We start from the raw sequence: 17,487 nt of genomic DNA, 5'->3' as shown, positions 1-17,487 counted from the left end.
CACTATGTTTGACGAGTGTGACCAACCTGTCAATCACTTTCCAAGCGATGCTTCAAATCGCTTGGAAAGTGCTTGAGAAAATCGCGGCAAAATCGCGAACAGAATCGCGGTGAAATCGCGCGGAAAAAAACACGCGATTTCTGGGATGGAGTCCGGTTTTTAGAGTGCGTTTTAACACGCAACGTGGGCACATAGCTTAAAGTTGGCAATTGACTTTGTTTAAGCTTTTAATTTTATCCCTCTATGTATTTGAGTTTATCATCCCTGAGGAGTTTAAGAAGAAAGAAAACTCAGTTCCGGCTAACAGCAACTGACTCTGTGACATCTTCAAGTTACCCTGCTCGCAGCACCACTTGAAGGAGGTCACAGAGCAATTTGAATACTGTGCAATTCAGATACAGTACATGCAGTTGCGACACACATAGTGACACAGAATCCCCTATGGATGATATTCCCTTTGTCCAGTGTACTATCAGTCCTTGACTCTGTTCTGCCCACCCTGCACCTGCCTCAACGGCTCCTGTTGGTACGAGGAACATTCTATTTGACTTAACAGCTTCCCTGAAGCCCACAATCCTTCCCTTTTTGCTGAAACCTGGCCGACATCTACATCTTCATCCAGCGTCGGACTGGAACACCTTGGGCCCATCAGAGAAAATCAATCTTGGGTCCACTATGTAGCTACATAGAAATAAATGTAAGACCACCAATTGTGTGGTAAAATACGCTAATATCAGGGTATAATATAAGGTAGTACATGTCTTAATTATGTAGCAGGGGTAGCCCCCTAATAGAATATAAAGGAGCTCCCTCATAGAATATAATGTAGCCCCCTCATAGAAAATAATGTAGCCTCCCTCATAGAATATAATGCAGCCCCCTCATAGAATATAATGCAACCCCCTCATAAGGTATAATGCAGCCCACCATAGAATATAATGTATCCCCCTCATAGGGTATAATGCAGCTCCCCTCATATAGTATAATGCAACCCCTCCACAGAATATAATGCAGCCCCCTCAGAGTATAATGCAACCCCCTTATAAGGTATAAATAAGGTATAATGCAAACCCCCATAGAAAATACTGTAGCCCACTCATATGGCATAATTCAGTCCCCCTCATATAGTATAATGTAGCCCCCCAGAATATAATATAGCTCCCTGAGAGAATAATGCAGCCTTCCACTGAAAATAATGTAGCCCCCTCATGAAGTTTCACGCAGCCCCCTCATATAGTATAATGCAGCCCACCTCATAGGGTAAAATGCAGCCACCTTCATAGGGCATAATGCAGCTCCCCTTATAGGGTATAATGTGGCCCTTCTCATAGAGTATAATGCATCCCCTTATATAGTATAATGCATCCTCCCTCATAGGGTATAAGGCAACCCTTTCTCCCCTGCCACCTCCATCATTGCCCATTCCACCACCTCCATCATTGCCCATTCCACCACCTCCATCATTGCCTCCTCCCCCCACCACAATCATCAATGTCCTTTCCACCACCACCACCATTATTGTCTTTTCCACCACAACCATCATTGCCTTATCACCCACGACCCCATCATTGCCTTCTCCCCCACCCCACCATCATTGCCCTTTCCATCACTTCTATTGTTGCTTTCTCCCCCACCACTCCCATCATTGCACCCTCTCCATCTCCTCCATCATTGCCTTCTCCCCCACAACCCCATCATTTCCCATTCCAATGCCTCCCACCACCTTCATCATTGTCCCTTCCACCACCTCCATCATTGCCTCCTCATCCACTCCCTCATCGTCCTTTCCACCACCACCAACATTGCCTTCTCCCCCACCACTGCTCTCTCCATCACCCACATCATTGCCCTCTCCAGTACACACAGCACAGCACCACTCACACACACAGCACAGCACCACTCTCTCACACACACACACTTCATTGCCGGCTTTCTCTCTGAAACAGCCGTGCAGTGAATGATCATGTCATCCAGCTACCGCTGCTGTATCAGACAGGAAACACTGAGCAGGAAGCAGGATGGCCTCGTATCCCTGCAGCTTCACTCCGCTGCCATGCTGCAGGGATCGCTCCCTGCCCACCGATTGCCCTCAGTGTTAGCCATCCTGCAGGGGCCCACCTCCGGAGCCCCGATGCAGCCGCACCTATGTCTGTCCCTGCAGACAGTGTTAGCCTCAGCCTGCGGCTAACACTGCCTGCTATTAACCCCTTCACCCCCAAGGGTGGTTTGCACGTTCATGACCGGGCCAATTTTTACAATTCTGACCACTGTCCCTTTATGAGGTCATAACTCTGGAACGCTTCCATGGATCCCAGTGATTCTGACATTGTTTTCTCGTGACATATTGTACTTCATGATAGTGGTAAAATTTCATTCAAATAACTTGCGTTTATTTGTGAGAAAAATGGAAATTTGGCGAAAATTTTGAAAATTTCGCAACTTTCCAAATTTGAAATTTTATGCCCTTAAATCACAGAGATACAGCACGCAAAAAACTTAATAACTAACATTTCCCACATGTTTACTTTACATCAGCACAATTTTGGAACCAAAATTTTTTTTTGTTAGGAAGTTATAAGTGTTAAAAATTGACCAGCGATTTCTCATTTTTGCAACACCATTATATTTTTACGGACCACATCACATTTGAAGCCACTTTGAGGGGTCTATATGATAGAAAATACCCAAAAGTGACACCATTCTAAAAACTGCACCCCTTAAGGTGCTCAAAATCACATTCAAGAAGTTTATTAACCCTTTAGGTGCGTCACAGGAATTTTTTTGAATATTCAAAAAAATGAACATCTAACTTTTTTTCACAAAAAAAATACTTCAGGTTCAATTTTTTTTATTTTACCAAGGGTAACAGGAGAAATTGGACTGCAAAAGTTATTGTGCAATTTGTCCTGAGTACGCTGATACCTGATATGTGGGGGGGAATGACTGTTTCGGCGCATGGCAGAGCTCAGAATGGAAGGAGCGCCGTTTGACTTTTTCAATGCAAAATTGGCTGGAATTCAGATCGGACGCCATGTCACGTTTGGAGAGTCCCTGATGTACCTAAACAGTGGAAAACCCCTACAAGGGACCCCATTTTGGAAACTAGACCCCCCAAGGAACTTATCTAGATATGTGGTGAGAACTTTGAACCCACAAGGGCTTCACAGAAGTTTATAACGTACAGCGGTACAATTAAAAAATCATATTTTTTCCACAAAAATGATCTTTTCACCCCAATTTTTATTTTCCTAAGGGTAACAGGACCCTAAAAGTTATTGTGCAATTTGTCCTGAGTACGCTGATACCCTACATGTGGGGGTAAACCACTACTTGGGCGCATGGCAGAGCTCCGAAGGGAAGCAGCGCCATTTGAAGTTTTTGGCTGGAATTGAGATCGGACACCATGTCGCGATTGGAAAACCCCTGATGTACCAAAACAGTGGAAACCCCCCACAAATTACACCATTTTGGAAACTAGACCCCCCCAAGGAACTTATCTAGATATGTGGTGAGAACTTTGAACCCACAAGGGCTTCACAGAAGTTTATAACGTACAGCGGTACAATTAAAAAATCATATTTTTTCCACAAAAATGATCTTTTCAACCCCAATTTTTATTTTCCCAACGGTAACAGGACCCTAAAAGTTATTGTGCAATTTGTCCTGAGTATGCTGATACCCCACATGTGGGGGTAAACCACTATTTGGGCGCATGGCAGAGCTCGGAAGGGAAGCAGCGCCATTTGACATTTTTGGCTGGAATTGAGATCGGACACCATGTCGCGATTAGAAAAACCCTGATGTACCAAAACAGTGGAAACCCCCCCACAAATGACACCATTTTGTAAACTAGACCCCCCAAGGAACTTATCTAGATGTGTGGTGAGCACTTTGAACCTCCAAGGGCTTCACAGAAGTCCCCAATTTTTTTATTTTCCCAAGGGTGACAGGAGAAATTGGACCCCAAAAGTTGTTGTCCAATTTGTCCTGAGTACGCTGACACCCCATATGTGGGAGAAAACTACTGTATGGACACACGTCGGGGCTCGGAAGGGAAGTAGTGACGTTTTGGAATGCAGACTTTGATGGAATGATCTGCGGGTGTCATGTTGCCTTTGGAGAGCCCCTAATGTACACAAACAGTGGAAACCCCCACAAATGACCCCTTTTTGGAAACTAGACCCCCTAAGGAACTTATCTAGATGTGTGGTGAGCACTTTGAACCCCCAAGGGCTTCACAGAAGTTTATAATGCCCGGGCATGAAAATAAAAAAATCTTATTTTTTTCCACAAACATGATCAATTAGTCCCCAATTTTTTTATTTTCCCAAGGGTAAAAGGAGAAATTGAACCCCAAAAGTTGTTGTCCAATTTGTCCTGAGTATGCTGACGCCCCATATGTGGGAGAAAACTACTGTATGGACACACGTCGGGGCTCGGAAGGGAAGTAGTGACATTTTGGAATGCAGACTTTGAGGGAATGTTCTGCGGGTGTCATGTTGCCTTTGGAGAGCCCCTAATGTACCTAAACAGTGGAAACCCCCCACACATGACCCCATTTTGGAAACTAGACCCCCTAAGGAACTTATCTAGATGTGTGGTGAGCATTTTGAACCCCCAAGGGCTTCACAGAAGTTTATAATGCCCGGGCAAGAAAATAAAAAAATTGTATTTTTTCCACAAACATGATCAATTAGTACCCAATTTTTTTATTTTCCCAAGGGTAACAGGAGAAATTGAAACCCGAAAGTTGTTGTCCAATTTGTCCTGAGTATGCTGACACCCCATATGTGGGAGAAAACTACTGTATGGACACACGTCGGGGCTCGGAAGGGAAGTAGTGACGTTTTGGAATGCAGACTTTGATGGAATGGTCTGCGGGTGTCATGTGTGTTTGGAGAGCCCCTGATGTACCTAAACTATTGAAACTCCCCACAAGTGACCCCATTTTGGACACTAGACCCCCCACGGAACTTATCTAGATGTGTGGTGAGCACTTTGAACCCCCAAGTGCTTCACAGAAGTTTATAACGCTCGGACGTGAAAATAAAAAAATCATTTTTTTCCACAAAAATGATATTTTTGCCCCCAATTTTTTATTTTCCTAAGGGTAACAGGAGAAATTGGACCCCAAAAGTTGTTTTGCAATTTGTCCTGAGTAGGCTGATACCCTACATGTGGGGGTAAAACACTGTTTGGGCGCATGGCAGAGCTTTGAAGGGAAGGAGCACCATTTGACTTTTTCAACTCAGAATTGGCTGGAATTGAGATCAGACGCCATGTTGCATTTGGAGAGCCCCTGATGTGCCCAAACAGTGGAAACCTCCAATTCTAACTCCAACCCGAACCCCAACACACCCCTAACCCTAATCTCAGCCCTAACCCTAGCCCTAACCCTAACCCTAGCCCTAGCCCTAGCCCTAGCCCTAGCCCTAACCCTAGCCCTAACCCTATCCCTAACCCTAGACCTGGACTTAACCCTAGCCCTAACCCTAATGGGAAAATGGAAATACATACATTTTTTTTATTTTATTATTTTTCCCTAGCTAAGGGGGTGATAACGGGGGGTTTGATTTACTATTTATGGCGGTTTTTATTTTTGGCAGCTGTCGCACGCTAAAAGACGCTTTTTATTGTAAAAATAGTTTTTGCATCACCACATATTGAGAGCTATAATTTTTCCATATTTTGACCCACCGAGTCTTGTTAAGTCTTATTTTTTGTGGGACAAGTTGATGTTTTTATTGGTACCATTTTTGGGCACGTGACATTTTTTGATTGCTTTTTATTCCGATTTTTGGGACGCAGAATGAACAAAAACCAGCGTTTCATGAATTTCTTTTGGGGGGGTGCGTTTACACCGTTATCGTGCGGTAAAATTGATAAAGTGGTTTTATTCTTCGAGTCAGTACGGTTACAGCAATACCTCATTTAGGTCATTTTTTTATGTTTTGGTGGTTTTATGCAATGAAAACTATTTTATATAAAAAATAATTATTTTTGCATTGCTTTATTCTGCGAGCTATAACTTTTTTATTTTTTCGCTGATGATGCTGTATGGCAGCTTGTTTTTTGGGGGACAAGATGACATTTTCAGCGGTACCATCGATATTTCTATACGTCTTTTTGATCGCGCACTATTACACTTTTTGTTTGGCGGTATGATAATAAATCATTATTTTTTGCTTTGTTTTTTATTTTTGTTTTTTAAGGGGTTCGCTAAAGGGGTTAACTAATGGGACAGTTTTATAGGGCGGGTCGTTACGGATGCGGTGATACCTAATATGTGTACTTTTGTTGTTTTTTTGTTTTTTTTATTTCCAAAAAATGGATTTATTGGGGGAATATTTTTTTTTTCTAATTTATTTGGCGATTTTTTTTTAAAATTATTTTAACACTTTTTTAAATTTTTTTTAACTTTATTACATAGTCCCAGGCGGGACATCACTGTCCTGTGACAGATCGCTGATCTGTCACATCACAGATCACTGTGACAGATCAGCGATCTGTCACAGGCACTGCTGCAGACTTCCTCATGCCTGCGCTTTGCAGGCACTGAGGAAGCCAGCTCCCTGCAGGCCCCCGAAGGCCCCCGTCGCCATCTTGGAATCGGGGGCCTGCAGGGAAAGAGCCCCCCGCAGCAGCAATGCACATTGCGCTGCTGTGGGGGGCTCAGGGAAGCACGGAGGGAGCCCCCTCCCTGCTGATGCTTCCCTTTAACCCCCGGTACACCGCGATCATGTTTGATCGTGGTGTCCAAGGGTTAACATGTCGGGGTCGGTCCGTGACCGCCCCTGACACATTGTGCTGAGTGTCAGCTGTGATAATCAGCTGACACCCGGCCGCGATCAGAGGCGCTCACCACGTGGGCGCCGCTGATCGCGCTAGACGTACTATCCCGTCCATGGGCATAGGGGCCCGGGTCCCATGGATGGGATAGTACGTCTGATGTCAGAAAGGTGTTAAAGTGAAATTAATATTAACTCCTCTCCATGCCCATGGGGGCATGGGGAAGTGTGAATATTCATTTATCTTTAGCAGCGGGGATAGGCTCCTGTCTCCAGCTGCTGCTCCATTGGCACTGGGCAGGCCCCCCTGACTCACAGGCCCCATAGCAGCTGGGTGTGCTGCTATTAGCGACAGGCCACAGGCTAGTGGCCCCAGGAGCAGTGGGGGCCCTAGGCAGCTTCCGGCCCTGTATGACAGCAGGTGTAAGTGCCTGGGCTAACGGTTCAGCTTTTAGATTGCAGAGACCTTCCTATTCATCTGTGTTTTGCTGCAATGAGAAAGTATGTAATTAGCTCTATTCTGGGGTCATAAAAACCCTATCAAACAGTCTCTCTGGCTGCCAGTTATTTAGTTCAGCTAGACCTGGTCACTTTCATTGCGCCTGTTGTGCTACTTTGTATAATACATTTTCTGACCTTGACTTGTATTTTGACCACCTGCTTACTCTATAATTTTGTCTGACTTGATCTCTTGGTATCGATCCTGCATGATGACACTTCTTGCCACCAGGGGTTAAAGGATAGCGGCCAGGGCAAGCTGTGTGATCTGGTAAATGGAGTGGCTTGTGCTAAGACTGTCTGTGGGAGCCCTATGTGTTTCTTCCAGGCATCCATGAACAGAGCACCTGTGCCTTTAATACACAGAACATATTGCATATCTGCAGCACTGTATTTTTCTTATTTTAGTAAAGTCAACATGATACCTGCATATTATTTTTAAAGCAACAAACAAAAACTTGCACAAAATTATAATAGATAATCATGTTCTTTTAAATACTTTTCCTTCAGGATTTTCTGCATAGAAGTACTTCGGAATGGGCAGCAGTGGGACAAACCTTCCCAGTGTTACACACACACACTTGGAGCTACAGGATTCTCCCCTCACTAGCTTAGATAAACCTCTTGAAGAGGGGGCAACTGGGTACTATGTGCCATTTTGTGACATTTTATACAGTAGTGATGGAGGAAGCTGGGCTCCTAAAAATGTGGTGCCAAGTGGTTCCAGAGGTGAAGAGGCAAAAGAGCCTGAACAGTGCCCTGTCATAGACAGTCAAGGACTTCACCATGAATTAGAGTACCAAACATCACTACATCTTGAAGATCATTCCCTTGAACAAATGCAAACTATGGTAGTGGGAGAAGTTTTGAAAGATATTGAAACAGCTTGCAAACTGCTCAATATTTCAGCAGGTGAGTGGTATTTGTTTATTGATTTTGGAAATATTTTTGCTATTAATATTATGCTATAGGTAAATATTATAATCTGATATATGGAATATGCGCTATATGGTTTTATTAGTATATTCTGAATAGTAGTTCAAAGAAGGACTGAACTATGAGTTAACAACTTGTTTACCACTTCCTACAAAAAAGGCATTATATCTTCTTAACCACAACCATCTTCCAAACCAGAGTCTCATTAAATGCAATGTCTATTTCTTGTGTGATTAAAATGTGCTTTCACAAAGTTACTGTAATTTTACAAAAGCTGCTATTTATTTTCATCCCAATTTTTTTAAGCAGAGTTTAATTGATAAGAAAACCATTTTTAGGCTATGTGCCCACGTTAGCGTTTTTAAACGTTCAGGAAACTGATCTTCCCAGAAAACACGCGTTTTATTTCCGCGTGTTTCTAGAGCGCTTTTTGCACAAAAAACGAGCGTTTTTTACGCGTTTTTTCCATGCGTCTTCTGGGAACATCGGAAAAGGCTAAAAATGCTCAGCTATGCGCCAATTAATGAGCATGCTGCGTTTTTAACCACTAAGCGCTTCCTGAGCGTTTAAAAACGCATGCATTGGCACAAAAAGCCAAAAATGCATTAAATTGAATAGGAAGCTTCCTTTTAGCGTTTCTGCAGCGTCTGATCTGGCTCAAACACTGCGGAAATGCTTAAAAAAACACAACGTGGTCACACAGCCTTAAGGCTAGGTTCACATTAGCGTTTGAGTTTGCAGTGTATCATCCGCATGCGCAAACGCATGCAAAAACGCATTCAAAACGCATGTTTACACAGCATTTTTATGCGCATTATCTTTCGCATGACAGAAAAAACGCTGCATGTGCATGCGTTTGTATGCATTTTTGTATGCGTTTGCGTTGTTTATGCACATGTGTTTGATATAAAATGGGCATGTCTCATGGGATTTCTACATATATTTTGAATAACACATGTGTATCGAACGCATGCATACACAATGTCCTTGCATACCAATGCGTTCCCATAGACAGTAATGCTTTTTTTGAAGCCTTCGTCCGCATGCACATGCCTGCGCATATTTGACGGATTTTTGATGCCTCAAAAAATGCAACATGTTGCGTTCGCTGCGCACCACAGCACCCCATGAAATGACGCATGCGTATACAAAAGCATGCGAAAGCATGTCCCTATGTACACCATGCATGCAGATCTATGCGGATCAAACGCTGCGCACACAGACGCAAATGTGAAACTAGCCTAATATTGCCTAGTACTGCTTTCTTGTCAACCATATTTACATATGTTTGACAAGAAAGCAGAGCTAGTCTTCCTTCAAACAAACTTTTCTTATGGGTTGCCATGACTTTGATGGGTTTTCTTCTCCAGTAGATGTTCTCTTTAAAAAAAAAATAAAAATCACCCACTTTTAAGATGCCTTTACTCACTTTTTCCTATGTAGCATATGTATGCGTAAATAAGAGGTGGGAGACCTTTTTCCTGAGAAGGCCCCTTTTGATATACAATATATATATATATATATATATATATATATATATATATATATATATATATATGCTCAAAAGTTTACATACCCAGCCAGAATTCAGAATTTTCGCTTTCTTGGCCTTTTTTCAAAGAATATGAATGATAACACCAAAACTTTTTCACCACTCGTGGTTAGTGGTTGGGAGAAGTCATTTATTGTCAAAATACTGTATTTTCTCTTTTTAAATCATAATGACAACCAGAAACATCCAAATGACCTTGATCAAAGTTCACATACCCTGGTGATTTTGGTCTGATAACATGCACAGAAATTGACACAAATGAGTTTGAATGGCTACTAAAGGTAACATCGTCACCTGCTTGCTTGTAATCAGTGTGTGTTCAGAAAAGCTGAGCCAGTTTCTGGGATCCAGACAGACTCTTGCATCTTTCATCCAGCCACTGATATTTCTGGATTGTGAGTCATGAGAAAAGCAAAATAATTGTCAACGAATCTATGGGAAAAGGTAGTTGAGCTGTATTAAACAGGAAAGGGATACAAAAAGATATCCAAGGAATTGATAATGCCAGTCAGCACCGTTTAAACTGTGATTAACAAATGGAAAATCAGGGGCTCTGTAAAAACAAAACCACGGTCAGGTAGACCAACAAAAATGTCATCCACAACTTCCAGGAAAATTGTTCGGGATGTAAAAGAAAACCCACAAATAACATTAGCTGAAATACTCAACTCTCTGAAAACTAGCGATGTGGCTGTTTCAAGATGCACAATAACGAGGCACTTGAAGAAATATGGGCTGCATGGTCAAGTCGCCTGAAGAAAGCCATTACTGCGCAAATGCTGCAAAGCATCTCACCTACAATATGGAAAACAGCACAGAGACAAGCCTCAAAACTTCTGTAACAAGGTAATTTGGAGTGATGAGCTAGAATGTGGAAATGTGTGAGCTAGAAAGGCACAGGAAACTTGGTCAAAGTTGAAGGAAAGATGAAAGCAGCACGTTATCAGCATATAATGGAGGCAAATTTGCACTCATCTGCTCAGAAGCAGCGCATAGGACAAACTTGGACAACAGTCCACAACACAAGGCTAAGTCAATCTGTCATTGGCTACAGCAGAACAAAGTGAAGGTTCTGGAGTGGCCATCTCAGTCTGCTGACCTCAATATCATTGAGGCACTCTGGGGAGATCTCAAGCGCACAGTTCATGCTAGACAGCCCAAGAATTTACAGGAACTGAGCAGCTTTACCATTTGAGAAAATAAAGCACCTAAACCACAACTACCACAAAATACTTCAAGCTGTCATTGATACTAAGGGGGCAATACATGGTATTAAGAAATGGGGTATGTGAACTTTTGATCATTTCGATGTTTTGGGTTGCCTTTATGATTTTAAGAGAAAACACAGTAGTTTGACAATAAATGGCTTCACCCAACCACTAACCATGAGTGGATAAAAAGTTTTGTTGTTATCATTCATATTCATATAGTGTTCTAGTCACATATACAGAGCTCTGCTACATCTTCTTGGGTTTTGAATGACACGCTGCCCTTCTCCCTATTGGTTTGTAAAGTACACAGAGCTCACAAACATCCCCCTTCACAGCTCAGGAATGTGGTTTGGTATCCACAAAACCAGCCATTGCTTAGAAGCACATGGCACATGGTTCCATTGTGTATCTCAGATCAAATATAATGGCACAGATTATTCATATATACAAGATATCTATATTTTTGAGATCCACATCATTAGGGCTATTCATCACAGCTTTTTTCTATCTCGTCACTCACTAGGAACTGAGAAATGGGTATCTGCTTCCCCGTAATACCTAGAGATATGATGTTTACTGTTAAATGGAAGATGATTTTGTAAGCAGACATATAATACTGCCGTCGTCCCTCTACGAGCTTCCCAAGAGTTATGGCCAATACCAAACCCCCCGGTTCATGATATATATATATAGTGGGAGGTTGACTCACTCAGCTGCTTGTAGTAAATCACCTGCTGGTTTATTATGGACAGCATAGACAATAACAGGGTTCAGCAGAATAGACAGAGTTTTTCTGTCATAACAGTAAAACAGAAGATAACATATGGCAAAGTCCACTTGTCTAACGGATTCACCTGCTCAGACCACCACGTGTATTCAGCTCCACCAAAGGTGGAGCTGTCATTTGGAGTCTTGCTCTCTCCAAACCACAACACACCCACTGTCTCTCATGTCAAGCTATTTAAGCCAGATCATGTGATGATCACATGACTGTGACATCATCCCCGGTCCGGTCAGTACATATACCGGTGTGGGCTCTGCAGATATCCATCTAAAACCAGCCCATGTCTGTTTAATTTAACCCTCCCAAAACATAAGTGTACTGGAGGAAAATATCCTGGTTTCACATAACTGACACCATTATTCGCAGGGACACAAATCTTCCCTCATATATTGTGCCAGTGACCCTGTCACATATCCCCCCCTTTGCTCAAAGCTTGGGGTTTTGGCACCTTCTGACACCAAACAGGGAATTCGGGAGAGCGTATCCACACTACTATGGTACTTTCCTGCCTATGCTCTACATAGAAACTGAAGTCTTGAACAGCTAAGAACCACCTAATCACCCTGGTATTCTTACTCTACTTCTCTGTTAACCATCTAAGGCCTGTTTCACATTTCCGTCATTTGTGGTCAGTTAAAATCCACCAGAATGTGAAAAAACGGATCTGTTTCCGTTGTGGTCCCAACGGATGCCACCGGACCCGTTTTTTGGATGGATCCATTGCAGTCGGCAAGTGGATGAAATTTAAAGGAACCGTGGTACGGGGAGGAGAGAGAGAGAGAGAAAGAGATTTTTTTCTTCAGGCCGTTTCCCGAACGCTGTTAAGGGTTAAAATGCTTGACAAAGGAAGTCTACTGGGCATGCGCACTCTTAAAAATGACGGTCTGCCACAAAAAAAAGTTTCATAGTCTGTCTCCTCCGCCCGGGAGACACTACAATTCAGGCGGATTCGTCAAAGAACGGATAGAACAGACGACCATCAGTCAAAATCCGCCGCTAATGCAAGCCTATGGACGAAAAAAATGGATCCGCCAAAAAAGGGGCGGATCCGTTTTTTTCTGAAACTGGCAAATTTTGACTGATGTCAAAAAACGGAAATGTGAAACAGGCCTAAGAGGGACATGGTATGACACTAACTTAAACCTACGACCTAGAAGGTAATACTTCAGTGTGTCCATGGTCCACTTTATGGCTAAGAACTCCTTTTCTACAATTGCATAGTTTTTCTTTTCTTGCAAGAAGAGAGTTTCCGGCTCAGATAGACGATGGGATGCTCTTCTCCATTTATTTCTTGAGACATCACGGTTCCTAACCCAACTTCTGAAGCATCCATCTGGACCACAAATTCTTTGCTAAAGTCCGGTGTGACCAGAACAAAATGCTTGCACAGAGCCCCATTAAGTTTCTGAAATGCCACCTCTGTGTCAGGAGTCCATTTTACCATCATCGACTTGGTGCCCTTAAGGAGATCTGTTAATGGCATGGCAATTATGGCGAAATTTGGGTTAAATTGCCACTAATACCCCACAATTCCAAGAAACGCACTCACTTGCTTCTTGGAGAGTGGTTGCTGCCACTTCTGAATTGTCTCGATTGTATTAAACTGTGGCTTAATTCCGCCTCTGCCAACGATGTAGCCTAAGTACCTGGCTTCTTCCTTCCCTATGGCACACTTCTTTGGATTTATGGTGAATCCTGCTTTTGTCACTGCATCCAGGATTGCCTGTACCTTTTGCGGAAGACTACTCTAGTCAGGGCTGAAGACCACAATGTCATCAAGGTAGGTTGCGGCATATTTCTTATATGGAGCCAAGATTTGATCCATCGCCCTCTGTAAGGTAGCTGGGGCCCCCTTCTGTCCGAAGGGCATTCTGGTGTACTGGAAACACCCATCCAGCATCGAGAAGGCCATCTACTCCCTGGCACTCTCGGACATGGGGATCTGCCAGTACCCCTTCATCAGGTCAAGGGTTGTGATGTACTTTATGGGCCCCAGTCGTTCAATGAGTTCATTCACATGGGCCATCGGATGTGCATCAAAACTGGACACCTCATTGAGCCTGTGGTAGTCGTTATAAAACCGCCACTCGCCATCGGGCTTTGGCACGAGGACATTGGGACTCTATTAGTGATGAGCAAACATGCTCGCCACTACTCGTTACTCGCCTGAGTATCAGTGTACTCAGTGTACTCGGTGAGTAACGAGCATTTCCGGGATTACTCTGCGGGAACTCGGGTTCCACCCAACATTTTTGGCGATCTTTAGAGACCCAATCACCATGCAGGGATTGTCTGCCAGGCACTGTAATGCCACAGCCTTCTTTGTTGCGGTCTTACAGTGATTGGCTGGCCACACAACATCATCATGGGTATAAGAGACCTTACGCCGTCCTGCTCGGCGCATTCAGCTCCGGATTGGGAGAGTGTAGGGAGAGCGGCTGCCTTGATAGGGTCAGAATTGGGGATTTCTTAGTCAGTGTGGGGTCTACCATCCTAAAGTACTCAAATCCAGCTAAACCAACAGTCCTTCTAAGGACTAATTACAGAGTATATAGGTTGCAGAGTTAGGTTGGCAGGGGATTGTAAGTCGCTCTATACATATCAGTGCAAGGCCTGCAGGCACTGTAAGTGTGTATATAGATATCATTGCATACATAAAGAGGGTCCATTCCATTACTGTCTGCTGCTGCTACCTATAGCATATATTGACCGTATATACCTAGCTCCAGGTCTAATTGGCTAGGAAAACTTTTTTTGCCAGGTTAATAGAGATTACAAAGCAATCCAGAACACTTTTTTTTCTACATTTGCTTTTTGACACTGCACAATACAGCCAGATCCTTTTCCTAGCACAGCATGAAAATCCAGCAATTTTAAAGTGGTCCCAAAAATCACTTTTGAGTGTGCAGAGAAATCTTTCATTTTTATGTGGTATGGTAGAGTAGACATTTTTTGGAGTGTCTTGCACAATTTCTTGACACCATTTTGCTGAACCCCCCCAAAAAATACATACAGGCCACATATTTTACAGTGTAGAATATTTGTGACACGCCTCATACATCCGTGTGCTAAAAATTTGGGCATCTTAGGCCTAAATTCCATTTTTTTTTGCTGTCTGTCACTCTAGTTATATACAGCACTAGTTTACATAAAAAAAAAAAACAGGCCACATATTTGGCAGTGGGGTATCTCCGTGCAAGGCCTCATATATCTTTGTGCTCTAAGTTTGGGCATTTTTGGCCAGTATTCCATTTTTTTTGCTGTCTGTCACTATAGTTATATACAGCACTAGTTTGGATTTTTTTGTAAAATACAGGCCACATATTTGGCAGTGTGGTATCTCTGTGACAGGCCTCATATATCTTTGTGCTCTAAATTTGGTCATTTTAGGCCGGTATTCCATTTTTTTTGCTGTCTGTCACTATAGTTATATACAGCACTATTTTGCATTTTTAAAAAAATACAGTCTATATATTTGGCAGTGTGGTATCTCCGTGCCAGGCCTCTTATATCTGCGTGCTCCACGTTTGGGCATTTTAGGCTGGTATTCCACTGTTTTTCCTGGTACTTTAGTTATATGCAGCACTATTTTGCATTTAAAAAAAAACAGGCCACATGTTTGGCAGTGGGGAATCTCTGTGACAGGCCTCATCTATCTGTGCAGAAAATTTGGCCATTTTAGGCCTACATATTCTAGCTTTTTTGCAGTCTGTTACTGTACTTATTGATACTAATTTGATAACCAAAAAAAACATTTTTAACTACAGTCCAGATAGTTTAAAGTGTGGTTTTCCAGCACAGGTATTACATACAAGTTCTCACCAAATTCAGCCATTTGTAGTGAATGTCTATAATATTCTAGTCCATTTACAATGGGCAAGAAGGGTGGCAAGGGATGGGGAAGTGGACATGATGGTGATGGTGCATGTCAAGGCCGAGGCCGTGGGCAAGCTGAAATTGGGCCACCAAAAACACCCACATCTTCTCTTTGGACCTTAGTGTCCAAAGTCCTAGGGGACCGCAGCAAGACAGCACTACTGAAGCTAGAGCAGTTTGAAAAGGTTGTTGGTTGGATAGCGGATAATACTTCCAGTTAATTATCCATCTCCACCAGCACCCTGTCTTCCACACGGTCAAGTCTGAGTAGCCATGAATCTGGAACTCATATTCCTTACAATGATCCTCCTTCCTCCCACCATACTGAGTGCCCTGAGACAACTGATCCCACACTCGGACTGTCCCGGGGCAATAAGGAGAAAACAGAAGATGAGGAACCGGGGCCCCTAACCTGCCCCTCAGGCTAAGGGGTTGCCCTGTCTTTCCTTAACTTGGGGGTACACTTAAAGGTAGTGAGGCCCAAGTCCCTGACCTGTCCCTGTCTCCTGTTTAGCCCTGAGCTAAACCCCCAACCCCCTCCCCAGGAGGTGAGACAGGGAAAAGTGTACTACACAAAAAACCCAAAGGAAAGATACAACTGACAGGGTAAAAATAAAATAAAACTTAGCTTGCTCGGCTGCAATGCTCCTGGACAGCAGAGATAGCCACTTGACAACAGCAAACAACTGAAGCAGCACAGAACTCAGCTCCTGAACTCCAGCTTGGTTGGTCTCCCAAGAGCAAGTGTATAACCAACAGTGATTTCCAGCACCTGAACTCCTTTTATAGGAAGGAGGGGGAGAAGTTACCACCTGCATAAAATCACATGCAGTTTCCCTGCAGTAACCCCGGCAGCCACCGGGGGGAATATACATCAACAGACCAACTGTAAACCCAGTGGCCACCGGGGGCAAAAACTCATATTTAACACCCGATGGGCGAAAAGAGAAAGAGGTTTAAATGTGAGAAAATCCAGAACTGACACAGATCCAAGAAATGAATCGTGACACGGACACTCCGAAGAGCTGTTCTGTTTTCCATTTATAGATTCATGCCTCTCGCCTGGTCCACTTGAAGGGGGGCAAGATGAGATTCCATGTAGTGATGCAAAAATATTTGAGCAGCCATGGTCATAAGAGGTGGACGATGATGAGACACAATTGTCGGAAAGTCAGGAGGAGGACCAGGGTGTGGAAGTGGAAGATGAGGTGGTGGATGATGTAGTAACTGACTCAACCTGGCAGGAGGACATGAAGAGCGAGGACAGCAGCACACAGGGGGAGGGAGGTGTAGCACCCCTACAGGCAGGAAGAAGCAGTGTGATGGCTGCAGACAGAAGGCAAACAACCTTTCCCCGTAACAACAACATGACAGAAGTTGCCAGTCCAACTGTTAGGTCTTCCCGAGTCTGGTTATTTTTTAAAGACTGTCGATAACCCCAAACAGGCCATTTGCAACACCTGCTATGCCAGCATCAGCAGGGGTAGCAAAACTACCTGCCTTACCACCACCAGCATTATCAGGCACATGGCAGCAAAGCACCCAACTTTGTGGGCCCAACCCCAGGTTCCAGGAACAGTGTCTGCGGTGACACCGCTGCTTCTTCCACTGTTGTGCATGCAAGCCAATCCCCTGTCCACGGTGCATGCGAAGATGTCTCCTGCCCTGCACCTGCCGTTGCCCACAGTCAAATAGCACCATCATCAAGCACGTCCACGTCCTTGTCCCAGTGCAGCCCTCAGTTGTCCATATCCCAGTCATTGGAACGTAAGCGGAAATACGCAGCCAACGACCCACAGGCCACAGTACTAAATTCACACATTTCTCATCTGCTTGTGCTCG

General features: G+C 43.6%; 1 protein-coding gene across 5 annotated transcripts in view; it reads left to right on the top strand.

Moving 5' to 3' along the window:
- The window catches only part of SPDEF (SAM pointed domain containing ETS transcription factor), an 851,726-nt gene that overhangs the window by 211,211 nt on the left and 623,028 nt on the right, over window positions 1–17,487 (top strand). For all 5 annotated transcript variants that reach the window (XM_073575627.1, XM_073575625.1, XM_073575628.1 and 2 more), the window contains exon 2: window positions 7,797–8,198. In XM_073575627.1, coding sequence (XP_073431728.1) covers window positions 7,823–8,198 — 376 coding nt within the window. In that variant the 5' untranslated portion in view covers window positions 7,797–7,822. The remainder of the gene's footprint in view (window positions 1–7,796; window positions 8,199–17,487) is intronic.

The sequence above is a fragment of the Dendrobates tinctorius genome, unplaced genomic scaffold, assembly GCF_039654945.1.
Source record: "Dendrobates tinctorius isolate UK_male_01 unplaced genomic scaffold, ASM3965494v1 ptg000045l, whole genome shotgun sequence".
Lineage (NCBI taxonomy): Eukaryota > Metazoa > Chordata > Amphibia > Anura > Dendrobatidae > Dendrobates > Dendrobates tinctorius.
Note: the sequence above shows the minus strand (reverse complement) of the source record. Positions and strands in the feature narration are given on the sequence as shown.